Here is a 17,826-nt window from a genome sequence, read left to right on the forward strand (position 1 = left end):
AACATAATTATCTGTAGCAAATGTTCAAACCGACCACCGTTGTCATGCTGACATAGCGCCTTAAATATTCACGTGCGGCCTCTGGCTTCTACATTGAGATTCTTTCATTTGATGCCGTCCTTGTGCCCTACACTTTTGGTCAAATTGTGTTTCCGCACCCTGCATATGCCAGACGACGCGTCACAGAGGGTTGGTCGAATTCTCTAGAGTCTAGTACACTTAATCTTTGATGGAAAGTGTGGAAAACGGTAAAATGACGGAATGCGTTGGAAGCAATTTGTAACTTTAAAATTCAGTGGATGATAATTATGATACGTTTAAGAAAGGCGCTAAGGAAATAGATGTGGAATACGTTTCCTGATTACAAAATGTCCTCAGGTAAAGTAGTAAATGTACAAGTGTCGTGACAAGCGTATCAGTCGCGCTGTTATGGGGCAACACGTGAGACCGCACAGAGTCAATATCAATGAAAGTAAAGACTATGCACCGTCGGTCAAGTGCCAAAGCATTGAAAACGAAGCAAAATTTTTAACTGCGTAGGTCATATTGCTACCATCAACATGAGTAATGGCGGTACTCTTTTTTATATTCTGTGGTTCGGTATTGATGACTCAGAGGCTGTTGAATACGGCGATATTAACTTCTCTTGGTATTTCAATAAACATCTGAAACATGTGGACAACAATCTATGGAACCACGTAGACCTCGACCAGAATTTAATATTTTCTATGATTTAACACCTAGCCTGGTTACTGAGCAGGTAAGGTGAACGGTGCGACAGATATGACGTTCACACGGGACACAACATTGACAAGACGAAACTTTGGGCAACTGCTTTTCTCTAGGCATGTTTGCTTATGAAACGTTAGTCCGAAGAAGCCTCTATTTTGCGAGCTTCATAACATTTACGCTCATAGCCTCTGCATTGCAACTATCCTCGGTACAGCGAACTTTTCGGTGTTTCCGTAATATCGAGAGGAGACATTAACAAATGGTGGAGGATACGGACTTGTTACGGACGCCAGTGAAAACATGGGGAGCAAGAGGAGGTTGCACATAAACGGATGTTCAAAAGTATCCACGTCCGTTAAAGCGTTGGAAGGTGCTGTATTGAGCGACAAAAGTTACGTTTACTGGTGCACGGCTGTGAACTAAGTGTAGATACAGGTTGCGCACTTATTTCTGTTGCGGCTTTGTGGTACCAAGTATTCAAACACGATAGAGAATGGCCAGCATACTTGACAACAGGTTACAAAAAGGATAGCTTTACGTGTTTCCACATTGTCAAGAAGACGGGTACTGGCCTGTTTTTATACACGACCGGAATGTACAGGAGACCACAGCACCACTTCCGGGAAGAAGATGTCACAGCGATGTAAACATGTCGTCTACTCGGCTCGCGCGATCCTTTTGCACAATCACCAGACAGAGCGATTAATAATTATATTAGCTGGCAGCTGTAGCTAGCAGAGTTGAAACCAGTCGGAAAGATGTCCGCCGTTTACGTTTTCAAGGTGTATTAAGCGTATAGTAGAGCAAAAATGAGACACATTGAAATAGAAAAAAATTGTTTCTTCAGTACTTTAGTAATAAGAATGTGAGGCCAGGGTCACTAGATTACAGGCGTGGCTTGTTTGCCAGTGCAGGATCGTCGGTAATGAATGACTCGCGAGTGTCGATGTTGCGACGTCTCCACAGTGTATCAGCAAGAGACGCCCTCCCCAGACCTGAATATGTGTAACATAACTGAAGCGAAGGGAACAGTCAAGTCTGGGAAGAACGCCATATTTCTAACATTTTCCCTCGTTTGCCACTTGCCTCATCTAAGTGTAATACTTTGCCTAGCGTTTTACGTAAAAATATTTAGAGTACTGTTACCAACAAAAAATATAGGAATACAGACTTTTGTATAAGAAAAGGGCTTCACATTTTTCTGTCGTCAGAGATGCCGCAAAAATCAGATTTCCCAAAAAAAAATTCAATTTGTGCAGCGGCTATTCTACGGGGCAGTTGGTCGAATCATTTGCGTCCGGACGTGGGGGAGCAGCGTCGCAGACGTCGACACCTCGTCTGGCAGCACGACGACAGGACATGAATCTTTCTAAAGTAATCCTGAACAGATATAAAAGTTTAACTCGACAAGAGCACGGACAGCGTCTGACGCAAGAATGCCGTCGCGAGCGACTCCGTTCCCCGTTGTAACGGAATTTTAGGCGCACAGCTGTTTCCGCAACAGTATATTGTAAACACTGCGTCATTTGAATTGTCCGTTCATCTGATTCTGACGAATTGCAGGGCGGTGAACTGGAAGGAACTGCGATTACGATGAGAAGTTGAAGGTTTTTCTTAACTGTAGATTAATCGGAAGAACGGAACATTTCTTATCGTATCTTCTGTGGATTAGGGGAGACCACACTATGCTGATTCAGTCTATTCACCTATGCGATGAAATAAAAAAAATTAAACAGATTTACCCCTAGTTCGCAAATGCCTTCATCGCCTCGCTAGTACGGACGACCTCCAGATTCAGCCGTTGACAAAAGTTTGCTACCGACGCTTCCTCCTTTCCCAAACAGAGCAGGGCACACAGCAAGAGGTGAATAACGTACACAGAAATGAATGACTTCGTTAAATATACTGATGTCCGCTGTCTTTTTTTTTCCTTTCTGCTCTCACTATAAAGCTACGGCACAAGAGTAACACACACTGTGTGACGTGGTGGTTGTACGTGCAGGAACGGTAAAGTATAATCTGCCGGAACCAAGAGGTGCTATCAGTTTCTTCTGACCAGTAGACAAAGTAGCTTCAAATGTCACCAATACTGACTAAACTGAAAGCAGCAAAATACTTCCTCCAGAAGCACATCTTCACTGGCTCCAAAACTTTAATAGCAACTGGAAGTTTCGATGTTTACGTCGAGGCATCGGTCTGAAAGAAACAGAAGTGCCGTAGTATGCATTATTCGTGCAAATCTCCGGGGTACAACAAACGCTTTGTTACGCAAAAGTCAGTGTATCAATGACAAATTAAAACTTCTAGTAGTAGACAGTGGTTCTAGTACGGCAACTGTGTTTCCCGTAATTGGGTCACAGTTTTCAAAGATTACGTACGTGTATGACTGGCGCCAGTTTCTACTACAGTCTTCTAGTAAGGACCATTTAAACACGACGGAGAGTGCACAACGCGTTTTGTAGAAGCAGATATTAATGAGTAATTTACTCTGACTCTTCATCAAGGCAACTCTGATATTGATTTGATACGTGGCCGGAATGTGTGATATGTCGCGGAACTACTTTGCGGAGGAAGATGCAACTACAACGTTAACACGGAGGAATCTTTTGGAACACTGAACGTATCATGTTGGTGAACAGAGGATAAGGTAGGGGCTGCATATGTAGGTTGTGACAATCTCTCGTAATAAACAGGACGGGAGTGTAGAGGTTACAACGTCACGGTTGTGTACGCCATGCGTATGGAACATATGTAAATTTTCCACAGTATGACTACACATCTGCATATGCGTTTCTAGGGCTGGGCTGACCGGTGAGCTCCCGCGCTTGCCGACCATCAGAAAGACACAGTTTTCCCACTGACGGATCACTCAGGAATGTTTGGACACTCTTTCAAAACCGAGAATTTCAACCCAAATGACAACAGCACACGCTACGCGGCAAACATTTCCCAAAATCCTTGGGTTGGATGAAAGCAGGGATGTTGGCTGTGTCGGTCGTCATTTCTGAAACTCTACGAATGGAGAAAATTTTTGACACGACAGAGCGTTAATCTCTAACCCACTATTATGAATTTACTCTACAAGCAACGTTTTCTTCTTATCTCGATATTGGTTCGTCATTTGTACTATATAAAGCACAAGTCGTAGGTTTTTATTCCGTGTAAATATAGGACGTTACGGATGTCACTTCTTAAAGCATAATGCCACACATGAGACTTAGTCGTGAGGAAATGGCCAGAAAACTATATGATTCCCGCCAACCGATTCTGTGGAAGAGGCCAGCTGAGTGAGCCACAGTCCAACAAGAAGAGAAATTCGTCGCATTCCTGTAATTCTGCCATTTGTGAAAATAAAGAGTTGGTAGGACAGTTTTTGAAACGTTTGCTGTCGTTCCACATGGCCAAACGTAACAAGGACAGTTATCGCATTAACGTCGCGAATCTTGCAGAAAGTAGAGTAATTGAATTACCAAATGAGTGATACTAATGCAACAAGATCAGTTGTTGAAGTCAGTACTTGATTGCAGTTGCAGATAGTGCAACCGTCTAATCCATTTGGTTTCGAACCACAACACGGGAAGGATAGATGCAGGCGCCGTGTATATGTGTATCTCTACGGTCGAACACATGAAGCCCGGTGTGTGTTCACAGATTCACGTACGCCAGCGGGGAGCACATAACGAAGTCAGGCATCGTAAACCAAAGTTTTGGCGGACTTCATTCTCGCGATAGGCGCCACCCAGCTACACGACAGAATAATAACGCTGAGGCAAGCTTTTTCCATTTCTTTGCCTTCTCAGTGAATTAATAGTTGACTTGAATGCAGTCTTCCTCCTATCATGAGCAGCGTGTAAAGGCATTCGAGAAATCCTTTCTTATCTGTTACCATTTAACACATCGATACAAAGAAATGATGCTGTAAACTTTTTAATTACGTCATCGTAAGCGATGCCTGATGACAACATATTCGCTAATTCTACGTACACGACTAAGATTTCTCCTTGGCTCTAGAGCAATTTTTCTGTCCATTATACATCTTCAAAACCATGGAGTGTAAATACGTTCCAGCTCTTACCGTTCCACGTATTCCGCACGACGCGTGTGATCCACGCGAGCGTAATAAAACAGCATCAGTGAGTTATTTGGCTTCGATAAAAACGTTTTGACGGTACTTCTTTACGATTTCCTTACATGTTTACCGGGAGATTCTTTCACTCAATCGCCTCCTTCTCGGGGGTGTAGCGTAACATCAGCTGGAGGCAGCTGTGACAGGCCATCCATGAATGTGCCGAGTACGAAACAGCACAGTTCGGATGCGTTACAGTGGTACAACTGGCCGGCGACTAGGGCTGTGATTCACATGTGGGGAAGGACACACACCTACGCGAGTTCTTGCTGTGGGTAGACATGCGTCAAGTAGGGATTCACTCTCATTTCGATGATGAACACTTGCATCTGAATTCTTCTCCCGTTTTCGCTTATTTCACAAAACCGCCATTACTCGCGGGAGAGTTAAAACCGCCAACATTCCGCGGTGCTGGCAGCAACAATCGGTCTCTGACGCAGCGACAAAGCTCTGTCGGTTGCAGGAGACGGAAAATTAACAGAAAAATAAATCCAGCTTCTACATTACTACTGTATGTATTTGTGACTAACGTCTAAATGTGCTGACAATCAGTACAGAGTAATTATGCAGATCTGATGCTGGTTTCGTGATTTTGTGTGTCGCGTGCTGGCTTTCCAGTGACGCGACGCAATATGGGCGGGCGACCGGGGTGGGAGTCACTCAGTGACATATGTGTAGCGTACGTTAAAAGTGAACAATTTAAGCAGTGCTGGTTGAGCAGGGTTTCGCCATCCAGCATCGTTATGCAGGGAAAACGGAGAAAAAACGTCCTACGAACAGGTGTCCAGAAATGCACCATCGCCACGGTAGATGACACTGACGAACGGGAATTCCTCCGACAACGTGCTGCGTTTTCCTTGTATATAACAGGCCGTGTGATTGACGCAGCCTGTTGTATACACGAAGCATTTCCCAACAATTTTAGTAAGTAGTCTCAGTGCATTAGAATAGGTAGACAGAGGCTACCACTCACAAATAAGCACACAGTTATAAATGAAGGAGACGTTAGGAAAGAGAAATACTGGCTGTACCATATCAGATTTAATGACATTTAATATTGTCATACCAGGTAGAGTCCATTGTTATTGCTGGGTTTAATGCAGTGTAGTGTGGAAACAGTTATTTGCGAAAAATACTGAAGGAGGCTACAGCGAGGATTCTGAAAAGGGAGACTGTTCATTGTTTCTCCTGGCCAGATTCCTCTCGGCTGCCGAACACAGCTCTAGACCTGCAGGGATGTTGGTTGGGTCCCACCAAAGAAGTATCCTGTTCTTGAGTATGGGGAGCGTCGTTCCATTGCAAACGAAACAGACGAAGAGCACTGGTCCTTGCACCATCGTAACTAGATGCATATAGTACACTACCTGCGCTATTCCCTGAGCTTGGTGGAACCCAGTTCTAATAATAATTCCTGTTCCACTTAATATAATGGCCTTAACTGACATAAAAAGACATTCCTTCTTTGAGGCAAATTTCTTGTTATCAACAATTTCGAGTTGCCGCATGGAGCACCGATTACGTAGGTACATGTATCCAAGCAGTCCGAGACAAACCAAATTGAATGCCACAGACACTGAAATCCCTGCAAGGACTACCATACGACTGTAGATCAGGTAATATTTACTCGTCTTTTCCAAAGCAACAGCTGCCACACATACTATACTCCACGGTATAAGCACACACAGCACCTCACGACAGAATAACTGGCTTACTTCAGCAGGTAGTAGCTGGTTAGGAAGCCTGAGATGGCGAACACAAGAATACATCTGGTAGCAGAATGAGTTCAGCCAGATACAGCTGAGAAGTGTGAGGGCGCTGTCTATCAGCACTGCTGTAGGTAAGTCAGGGACGCCTGCCATACGATACACGACCTCAGAACACAGGATCTGGACTATGCACGTGATCTGAAAGGACAAGAGTATCTTTCCAGGCAAGTTGCGTAACTGGGGAAGATACATGTATACTCCGGCAGTCGAAAAACGGAAAATGATATTTATCAGTATAAATGAGATTTCTAAAGGCTTCAAGCTGTCTATTTTGAAATCCTTGTATTTCAAGGTGGCGTTGTTTAAACTGTTCTTGTAGTTTAGTGTTTCTTCTGTTAGCTTTTGATAGAGCATCCTGTTAGTACTACGGAATACTCCAAATCCGAACCTAGTGAACGTACAATTATGGGAAGTCCGAATGACGGAAAAGTCGCGACACTTTAGCAACAGAATAGCTCTGGAAACAGAGCAGATGGCGTCTGTAGCGTTCGACTGCAGACATGATTGATCGTCAGGACTATTGAAATAGCAGCGAGCATCGTGCACCGACTGTATCATACTAAACGGGACGTCCTGACAAATGCCGTACGAGTTGACAGCCATCCAGGCCAGCAGACAGAGGTTGACGTCCACCCTCTGCGTGTAGGCCAGGTAGCTGGTGACGGGTATGTGGGGCGACCTCTGCACCACGTCGTCCCACAGCTGCTCGCGGCACCGCTCGCGCTGCTTCACGGCTTCCAGTGGCAGGTCTTCCAGCGGACACGTGGGGTGGTCCAGGGCGTTCACCAACAGCTGCACGCAGTCAGTGTCCACGGAGAGCGTATCGTGGCTTCTGTCCTCCAGCTGCCACTCCCCGTCTGCAAGAAAACGACAGCAAGTAGGTGGTGGCCGTACACTGCAGGCAGCTGAATCCAAAGTCTTCTCTGGATGACGAGCCTGGGCGTCGTTTACCCACATTACCCAGGTTCAGTTACCCAGAACTATGTAAGGCGGCATGTCAACACAAAGTAGGAGTATTAAGAAAGACAGATATCGTGTTACTATGCACGTCTATTTCATCTACAGGGTGTCCAAGAAGTCCCTGTATCGCTCTTGACATAGTAAAAATGAGGAAGTAAATAGGTTTTATTGATAGTCCTGCACTGAAGATGGCAAAAAAACAATGTTATCAGAATTATATTTTTGTTTCAGCACTGCAGTCTTTGAGTTCCGAATCCATGGACCAACAGTTATCTTGTAAAGGAGAGATTAGTGGAGGATTCGTGGGTGCATGAACATCCGCAGATAGGAAAACCTATGTAAGGTATGATGAGACCATTTGCCTCAGTCCCCCTCGTAAAGTAGCCATGCCTGATTGAGATAAATGTCCTGTATTTTTAGGCTGTCTCAAAAACATACCACATATTGGAAGCAATAAAAAGTGACAGGAAACGTGTGTCACCCACTCTTAATCAGATTAGCAGTCTCCAATGAAAATAATTTGCAAAAGAGCAGTTGGACTTCAAGCATCTTCTTCAACAATGCACGACCACACTGAAAAAATATGAATACGAAAGGATTTAGGCCCATGTTTGTTACTGAATTATCTGACAATGGTGTAGAGCAACGATTTGTAACCTACTGTACTTTGTTGTGGCGACTTGTGCCATGTCTCGCTCAAGAGTGTTGTTTACTTATAAATGTGCCATATACCACTGTTTGCTCAGGAAAAATATTGTTTTCTTGTCTAAGGGAAGTACCCATTATCAGCAAGAGTTGCAAGGGAACCTACCTCACCTTATGTGGGTCATTGTGTGATCAGAATACCTGTCAGGACCACATTCTCTTGAAGTTTGCATGAATGGGAACTTCCATTTCTCTGTACAACAGAAGTTTTCAGTATCTCAGCTCCATGACAAGGCAGTCACGGATCTTGTGTGGTTGTAGAAGGAAGGAGCTTGAGTCTCGTTTCGTTGTTCAGATGTGTGGGTTTCTTAATGAACAACTTATTCTCGGATTCTATTTGGTTCTGCAACATTTAAAGACATATTAAAATGGTTACCACGAAATCCCAACATTACCACCTCAACAACCTTTTGAAATCATCATGACAAACTTTTGATCTTACCACACAAGTAACTGAATATGAAGAATAATAAAGCCGCATGTGGCTCAACGTTGAAAGATTAATGGAAAATTGACACAAGTGTTGAGGAAGTCTTTCTAAGCAGAATTACTAGAACGATCCGCAATAAAGCAAGGGGGACAGCGAGACACATAGATATCTGAGGAAGGTGTGATCGTCCATACACTGATCCGTTGGATACGTATTTTTTTATATCTAACTACGTCCATATAGAATATACTCTTTTGACATAACTCCATTGGCGTCCTGTACAAAGAAATTGGATGCAGGCTGAATTCTCGACTTTGTGATATTTCACTTTCCTCCGTGAACTTAGTGACCCCACCACGCAGCGTAAAAAAAAGTGATGGAGCATATTTGTCACCAGTTTATTTCGTTAGCACGAGATTGTCGAGAAAAAGCACAACAAAATACAGTAACTGACGATTTTGGAAGTACCTTTACCACAATGAACGATTTACTGTTAATACTCTGTTTGCATACATTCTAAAGCACGGAGAAAAATGTAATTACTTCGTCTCACTCGTACCTAGTGTAATGATAATAATGCAGCAATAAATGCAATTGGGACATACATGCCTCATCTGCTGAGTGGATGAATGTGGGATTACAACTCCAGAGATTTGGGATTCAGCCATTGCTCCAGAGATTCCTTCTGTCACTTATCTCTTCTTTCACCTCTGACATTGATTTATGGAAATCGAAAATGTTGGAACTGTAGAATTGTTCAGAGACCCAATAATTAACTGTGTCCCACAATTATTAACTGGGTAAGTTAGTTCAGAAGTAGGAAGACGGCGAGTGACGACAACCTGCAGTAGGACAGTGGCTGACGAAGCACTGTGGTGACCAAACCAGGCCTCAGCTTGATGACGGTTTTACCTACTGCATTCTGAGAAGTCCTGATGGTCGTTTTGCTCGAGCACTATTCCTGTTCGGAGTACAAATCAAAGGAGAATGATACTGATATGCTACACATCATCCAATGTATACAGGGTGAGTCATCTAACGTTACTGCTGGATATATTTCGTAAACCACATCAAATACTGACGAACCGATTCCACAGACCGAACGTGAGGAGAGGGGCTAGTGTAACTGTTTAACACAAACCATAGAAAAATGCACGGAAGTAGGTTTTTTTACACAAACGTAAGTTTTTTTTAAATGGAGCCACGTTAGTTTTGTTAGCACATCTGAACATATAAACAAATACGTAATCAGTGCCGTTTGTTGCATTGTAAAATGTTAATTACATCCGGAGATATTGTAACCTAAAGTTGACGCTTGAAACCTCCGACATTCAGTTGCGTCTTGTAACAAACACGGGCCACGGTCGGCGAGCAGCATCTGCAGGGACATGTTTACGATGACGACCGTGTTTACGAGTGTGGCTGTAGCGCACTGTTGTGGTTTGGTATAGCTGTCGCAATGTCCGCATGTAGCGCTTGCTGCTATTGTTATTCTGCATTCGTCTCCGCACGCAGACCAACTGTAGTACACCGTGTTACCAGACGTCTGTGATAGTGTAGTGTTGTAGGAACTGTGACCATGGTGTATTCGAACTCTGAAAAGGCGGAGATGATACTCATCTATGGCGAGTGTCGACGAAATGCAGCTGAAGCTTGCAGGGTGTATGCAGAACGGTACCAGGACAGAGAGCATCCAACGCGCCGCACATTGCAAAACATCTACCGCCAACTGTATGCAACAGGTATGGTCGTACCACGCAAACGGGTCTGTAACAGGCCCATCACAGGAGAAGCGGGTGCAGTTGGTGTGTTAGCTGCTGTTGCCATGAACCCACACATGAGTACACGGGACATTGCGAGAGCCGGTGGACTGAGTCAAAGTAGTGTCATGCGCATACTGCATCGTCACCGCTTTCACCCGTTTCATGTGTCGCTACATCAGCAATTACATGGTGATGACTTTAGTCATCGAGTGCAATTCTGTCAATGGGCATTAACAGAGAATGCGTTGCAGTTCTACCTGTTTACCGATGAAGCGGGTTTCACAAACCACTGGGCAGTGAATCTACAGAACATGCATTACTGGTCCGTGGACAATCCTTGCTGGCTCAGACAGGTAGAGCGACAGCGACCGTGGACTGTAAATGTATGGTGCGGAATCATTGGCGACCACCTCATTGGTCCTCACCTCACTGCAGGGGCCCAAACAGCTGCAACATACATCGCGTTTCTACAGAGTGATCTGCCAACGTTGCTCGAAAATGTCCCACTGGAAACGCGTCGACGTATGTGGAATCAGCATGATGGTGCACCTGCACATACCGCAATTAACACTAGGCTGACCCTTGACGGGATGTTCGACGGGGGTTTCATAGGACGTGGAGGACGCATAAATTGGCCAGCCCGTTCTCCTGATCTTACACCTCTGGACTTCTTTCTGTGGGGTACGTTAAAGGAGAATGTGTACCGCGATGTGCTTGCAACCCCAGAGGATATGAAACAACGTATTGTGGCAGCCTGCGGCAGCATTACACCAGATGTACTGCGGCGTGTACGACATTCATTACGCCAGAGATTGCAATTGTGTGCGGCAAATGATGGCCACCACATTGAACATCTATTGGCCTGACATGTCGGGACGCACTCTATTCCACTCCGTAATTGAAAACGGAAACCACGTGTGTGCGTGTACTTCACCCCTCATGGTAATGTACATGTGCGTCAGTGAAAAAGACCAATAAAAAGGTGTTAGCATGTGGACGTAATGTGCTGTTCCAGTCTCTTCTGTACCTAAGGTCCATCACCGTTCCCTTTGGATCCCTACGTAATTCGGTGCTCTCCGATACACACGATCGAACAGCGGAGGAGTGTTACTCAAGCGTCAACTTTAGGTTACAATATCTCTGGATGTAATTAACATTTTACAATGCTACAAACGGCACTGATTACGTATTTGTTTATATGTTCAGATGTGCTAACAAAACTAACGTGGCTCCATTTAAAAAAACGTATGTTTGTGCATTTTTTTATGGTTTGTATTAACCAATTACACTAGCCCCTCTCCTCACGTTCGGTCTGTGGAATCGATTCGTCAGTATTTGATCTGGTTTACGAAATATATCCAGCGGTAATGTTAGGTGACTCACCCTGTATAGTTCATTGGCGTGTTCAGCGCAAATGTATACCCAGTAAGACGAATAAGTTCTGAAAGATTCTTATACACCGGCACGTTCTGTGAAAGGCCGAATGCACGACTTTGTCGTAAACACTCCATTTTCTTTGTTATTCATTCCTCTCCCACCACATTATCGCGTGGTGCGCAAGCTTCGGACACTTTGCTGCTCTTCAGCCTATCGAAGTTAGGCCAGTATAGTTTTTATGGGAGAATGAATAAAATGATAGGTTTCAAAAAAATAAAAGACATAGCGTTTCTACATAAACACATGTACATTGAAGTTGATGATGGTGCTATGGTGAAGATAAGGCTCTTGCTTCTGGCAAGTCACTGGCAGTCAGTTCCCAATAACTACTACGAGGGTAATACAGTATGATGCAGGTGCCGGCCAGAAAGGGTGTATGTATTCAAGGTGTTGGAGTGGGCTGGGAAGTATGATTGACAAGTTGATGTGGGTAGAAGGAGGTTGAGGGAGGGATGACAGTGGTCAGGAGGCTGGAAGCGGGATCATCTACATATTGAAGAGGCGTAGACGCTAGGATTATAGCTGGTTGGAGGAGTAAGTGTCTACATACTATTCTGGAACAGGAAGAACTAGCCAGCTGAAGTTCCGCTCGAATAGGATACAGAAGTGTGGCAAGTGGAGGGTGGATATGACATGTTGGTATAGGCGCGCCAGAAGCCTAGGTATCCAGAGGATAGGCGAGAAAAAGTGCTTTTGTTCCCCAAGTTTATGGGACGTTTACAATTTGTGACAAAGTCTGATGAACTTCAGAAGAGAGGGCAATCTAATCAGCTGATAGAGGTTGCGTCTGAGACTGCAGATATGATACAGAATGCAAGGTGTTCTAAGACTGTAAGGAATGGTAAATTTTTGAGAGTGCTGAGATCCAAGCTATATTGGCGAAAGTAACACTGGGGCCACTAAGGCTTTTGGAAAGACGAAGGAAGAGACAAGATCAGGGGTTAACGTCCTGTTGGTGAAACAGCTATTAGAGCATAACCCAGAATTGGGAAGAACGGGGAAGCAGGACAACTGGGTCCATCCATAGGAACCGTCGTGTCATTCACCTTACGCTGTGTAGGGACATCACAGAGAAACTAAATTTGGTCGAAAATCAAGTTTGTAGCCACCAGCTTACCACAGCATCGCCTCGTTCAGTGGGTTTTTTCCAAGTACAGAGGATGGCTGGATGATGGAATCCCCACATTGTAGAGTTTGCTGTTTTCTTAATTTGAGTTTGTTGTAGGATGGGGTTCCGTGATTATTCCAAGATATAAGAAAGTGAGAGTCCTCTGCCCATGTCAGCAGAGAGGAATGGAGCAGCAAGTCCACCGCCTTACTGCAAGCGCTTATCTTCCTCCACGTAATTGGGCACTGTCCTTGCATTGTGAGAGAACTGTGACTCGAAGTTATCTGTTGAGTGTACATGACTATAATGGATGCGTTAAGAGCTTAACATCCACTTCCGACACACATGTTGTTGTGTCATGGTTTTAATAAATTTACAAGTACATTAATGAAACAGTCAATGAAAAGAACGCCTTGTTGTTTGGAAAGCGATAAACTTATTTTTAACTCCTCGCGGCTGTGACTGTGGGAGCACGTATTAATTGGGGTTCAAATACGCAGGAGCTGCTGAAAACACTGAGCGGCATTACAGTGCAAGTCTGCAGACGATGAGCACTGAACGTTTACTACAACTGTGCCAAATATGTGTCTGTTGTTGGCCCTCGACTCTCTGTACGTGCATGCTTGGCCTAGGCTTGACTGAGTGACGTTACGCCGACACTGCACTCTGAAGGCAGAAAATTCGTCGCTTCCATGCAGTCGTCATGGAACTGTTGATACCCTCGTAGACAGAACAGAGGCTGGACTCTGGCAGAACTCGTACCAGGCACTGGCACAACTGGAAATACTTGTCGTGTGTGGCGCCTCGAAGCTACAGGAGGCGTGGCTTACTGCTTCTTTCTCATAGGCGGTGGCGATGCTGCTTACGTGTACAGCATCTCTGCGGTGGTCGATTGTCGATTTGCTGCAGGCGAGTATCGTCGACACCACATGTGTCACCCTCAACAGTGTCACAGGCATCAGTGTATCATGATACACTGAGGAGAGGTAATGTAATGTAGAACACTGACACGAGGTCTGGTGATGAGAAACTTTATGCTTCAATTCCTCCTCCCATTACTGGGGAAATACCAGCAATGCAAATTTCTTCCATCACCTGGATTCGAACCAGCTTACTTTTGAAGAGAGTACCACCACACAGTCATGTTTATGTGTGCCATGGTGGAAGTTAGGGAGAGAGAAATGATTGGTGGTATTTATTGTAATAATTCCTTGGGTTTTTAACAAAAGTGTTTTTGATGTAGCAGAGGCTACACCAAGAGGTGAAGTTATCGAGGCAGATGGAGATATGCTGTTGAGTAAGATTTACAGTGACAAAAGAAGCATGGTGTGCCAGGCAAGGAGCTATACAGTAAACATAATTCATTGGGACACCTGGCACTTGCCAGTTTCCTCCCACAGATCTGAATGTGCGACTATTGCGGAATATTTCGCCAGTGGAGGAGTCATCATACCACTTTTCAATTGTAGGCCACATGTCCTGTGGACAGACACCAGTGGTTCCCATTACCTTCTGCATTCTCATGCCTTTGAGCACTGCTGACTCTTCAGGGTTTTAGGAGCAGTGGAAAAAAGTGCCTTGAAGCTCTATCCTCCCATCCATCATTACTGACGATTTTTGTTCTAAATTTAAGCAGTAGCGAGGTTCGAACCTGGGTTCCATGACGTTTTGATTAGTATACAAAGACACTACCCTTAAATCGTAGGGGAGCCGTCGGATGTAAACTAGCGTACAGTATGATATCACACAACTTGACTAGAGCTAGTAGGAAATAACAGTTTTGCTTCTCTCTCTCTCTCTCTCTCTCTCTTTTTTTTTTAAGGAGGTCGAAAGTAATGGAGTCATGAGCAGCCTCTCATAAGAATTTCCTGAAATTGTAAGACGTCGTGGTCTCCTTCATTGCTTCCATATTCCGCCCCCACAATCATATTCTGCACATCAAGGCGCTTCATTCGAGCCCAAACTCGATAAGATAAAGTCAGTATTGTATGAATTCATGTAAACGATATGCAGATAACTAATAAATCGCAAGTGCGCACCGTGGTTGAAATACCCGAGGCTGGCGTACACACACACACATTCCAGACTCGACGGTCACAGGAGCTTCTAGCTCGAGAGAGGCAACTGCACCCCAGGAGGCCGGTCACAAGCTATCTACGTCGGCCAGTGACCGCCTGTAGAGCAGACAGCGTTAGCCCTAGTGAAAGGACGACCCCGTGTTCGGCTTAAAAGCAAATTCCGCTACATTGTGTGGGAGCGGCCAGCCTACGCATTCTTTACACATAGCACGCAGTTTCAGAGATTTTCACAGGGAGACAGCAAACGCCAAACACCGATACTACAGATTTCCGGATTGGTCACCTTAAACAAAACGTCATTCTCCCGTTTTAGAAGAGCAATGCTGACTGGCAGAGGATATTTCTGACGCCTTGAGCTGAAGGAGTAATGGAAGAGATCGAAAGATATACCCCTTCACGTCTGGCGTGCAGAGGGGCCGTTCCGTTGTCGCTCTTGGAGCGAGAACACATAACGAGAGCGTGCGCGCTCGTACGTGTACTCAAAGAACGAGGAACAAGTCTCTCCTCAGTACTTCACTGGGAGAGCACCTCTGTCGAGAGCGAATCGAAGTGCAACTGTGTATTGAGTCCTTGCGATTAAATGTTGTTCACTGTGTTGGCCGCCACACTTATTGTGCGGTGAGAACGGACTGAGTAATAGTTAAACGCCTGCGAGCGAATTTTTGAGTGGCATCGCGGTGGACTGGTTATCTGACCTGTGTACCACGCCAATAGCTAGACTAGGGGCGAATAGGAGTCCTCGACTTCATCAAGGCGTAGGGAGAGTTTGATTGGCGAAGGTCAATCCAGATAGAACGAGAGTTGTCTTATTTGTCGGCAGCGAGCGGCGCAGACAGCAGTCATCGCAGCTACAGCTCTTGCGACCCCCACATTTCCTCCACAACAGTACCCTTCACTGCATATCACACGTGACAGCCTCCACTGTACCTAGCAGCATTCTAACCGATAATTATTCAAGTTGAGTAGGTGCGGCTCTCAGCCATTCTGCCAAGTCAATAACAATCTTAAACTTTGTATAGAAATTTCATTACCGAATCCTATCCTTAAGAGGTAACTTCACATTCTGAAAAGAACCCACAAATAACGTGTTCAATTCATAACTAAAAGTGCTATTGTGATTTCTCAGAATTTTTGCAAAATAAATAATAATTTTCGTTACTTTCATGTATATCTTACACTAACTAGCACTACTCCAGTACCCAAGTATCCCACTAGTTACGTAAGACATTTTGTGAATTTTTGTGTCATTTCCTTACAGTGGACGACTCCGGAAGGTATTTATTGCTGAAAGTTATTCAGGCATTTCTCTTTAGAACTTTAGGAGTGTCTGTCTGACTTCTGTAGTAGTGTGGGGGTGGAAATTGCATCTTGCAGGGGCCAAAGGGTAAAGGGTACATCTCAGATTAATCTGTTGCGCAGGATGACAGAATAGCACCAACCCACACGCTCACAAAATGTGTGGCTTTATAGTCTTGTGTTGTAAATGCTATATTTAATTCGTTTTGTGGCGTTATAGACAGGTATTTTAAACTGGGACCAAGAGATATGGTGGTCGTATTTGTGTGACATTGTATGTACCGAATTGTCGAGCAGTCATTAGATACAGTGAGTATATCTTTAAGATATGAAGCACTGAGTCTGCCTTGTTGAGGTTGTTTGGTAATGTGTGGTTGTTATGGATGAGAGGAGAATGAATCCTTTTTCAATAGATTGTTCAGTTTATGGAAAATGTGGCAGTGTTTTTGTTCATGTGTATCACCAATCCCAGGGTTTCTGATCTGCAGAGTGAGGTGCTGGTATCAGGATGTCTCACAAGCACCCATTGGCAGTACCATCTGATTCTATGTTGTAGCAATTATCTGTGCTTTGTAGAGTGTATAGTGACTGGGACTGTGTTACGAAACTGTAACAATTTTCATTAAAGTATAGTTGTAGCATTGAGATTACATGTGACCGATGAAGATCTCGTTGGAGCTGAGGGAGCAGACATGTGGATGGAATGCTATGCTGCTGCTTTGTCTTGATGTTTTATGTGGCGAAACAAGGTTACGTATAGGTTTTAAGCTGATGTTTTGGTGTGGCTGAAGATAAAGTTGGATTGCTTTTTGGAACAAGTGACTTGGATGTTAAAAGTGGAAGGTGACTGTTGGTGTTGTCGTCATCTGTTGGACGAGAGTAGAAGGCGAGTGAATGTTGTGGAAAAACTGGATGTCTTTCATGTTAGGGATGCGACACAAAAAACTGTTGAGATGATGACGGTGAGCTCGACTGATGGTGTAGAACACTGTGGATCTGAACTCAATATATTTGATGGTGAGGATGCAATGCATGTAGTTGTTGGGATGCAGAATGTAAGTATAGTATCGTGAATAATGCGTTTACATTATATTTATTAGATCATTCGAGTTGAGGCTGTGTAGATGATGCAGTTGTGCAAGGATTGTACATTTGGGCCCAGTTAACATGGGTGGTTTTACGAACTTCCAGTATGCTGCTGTAGTTTGGGTCAGCAACTTCTGGTAATCAGTGAACGAAAAACCGTTCCGAGGTTTTGTTCATTCGATGAGTTATCTGCATGCACTGTAAATGTTCATTGCACGTTTTTGACATCTTCGGAAATGCCATTTTCGACTATGTTATGGTGATTTGAAAATGGGTCTCGGTCCGAAACAAATCATCGAATGAATAAAAAATAAAAATTTGCAACTTGGACTGGTCTTG

At 44.3% G+C, this 17,826-nt stretch overlaps 1 protein-coding gene across 1 annotated transcript in view; it reads right to left on the reverse strand.

Moving 5' to 3' along the window:
• Window positions 1-6,566: 6,566 nt before the first annotated feature.
• LOC124719705 overlaps window positions 6,567-17,826 on the reverse strand; it is an 88,826-nt gene continuing 77,566 nt past the window's right edge. The window contains exons 7-8 of the mRNA XM_047244910.1: window positions 7,175-7,481; window positions 6,567-6,624 (exon numbers count right to left, since the gene is read on the reverse strand). Coding sequence (XP_047100866.1) covers window positions 6,567-6,624; window positions 7,175-7,481 — 365 coding nt within the window. The remainder of the gene's footprint in view (window positions 6,625-7,174; window positions 7,482-17,826) is intronic.

This window comes from Schistocerca piceifrons, chromosome 11 (genome assembly GCF_021461385.2).
Source record: "Schistocerca piceifrons isolate TAMUIC-IGC-003096 chromosome 11, iqSchPice1.1, whole genome shotgun sequence".
NCBI lineage: Eukaryota > Metazoa > Arthropoda > Insecta > Orthoptera > Acrididae > Schistocerca > Schistocerca piceifrons.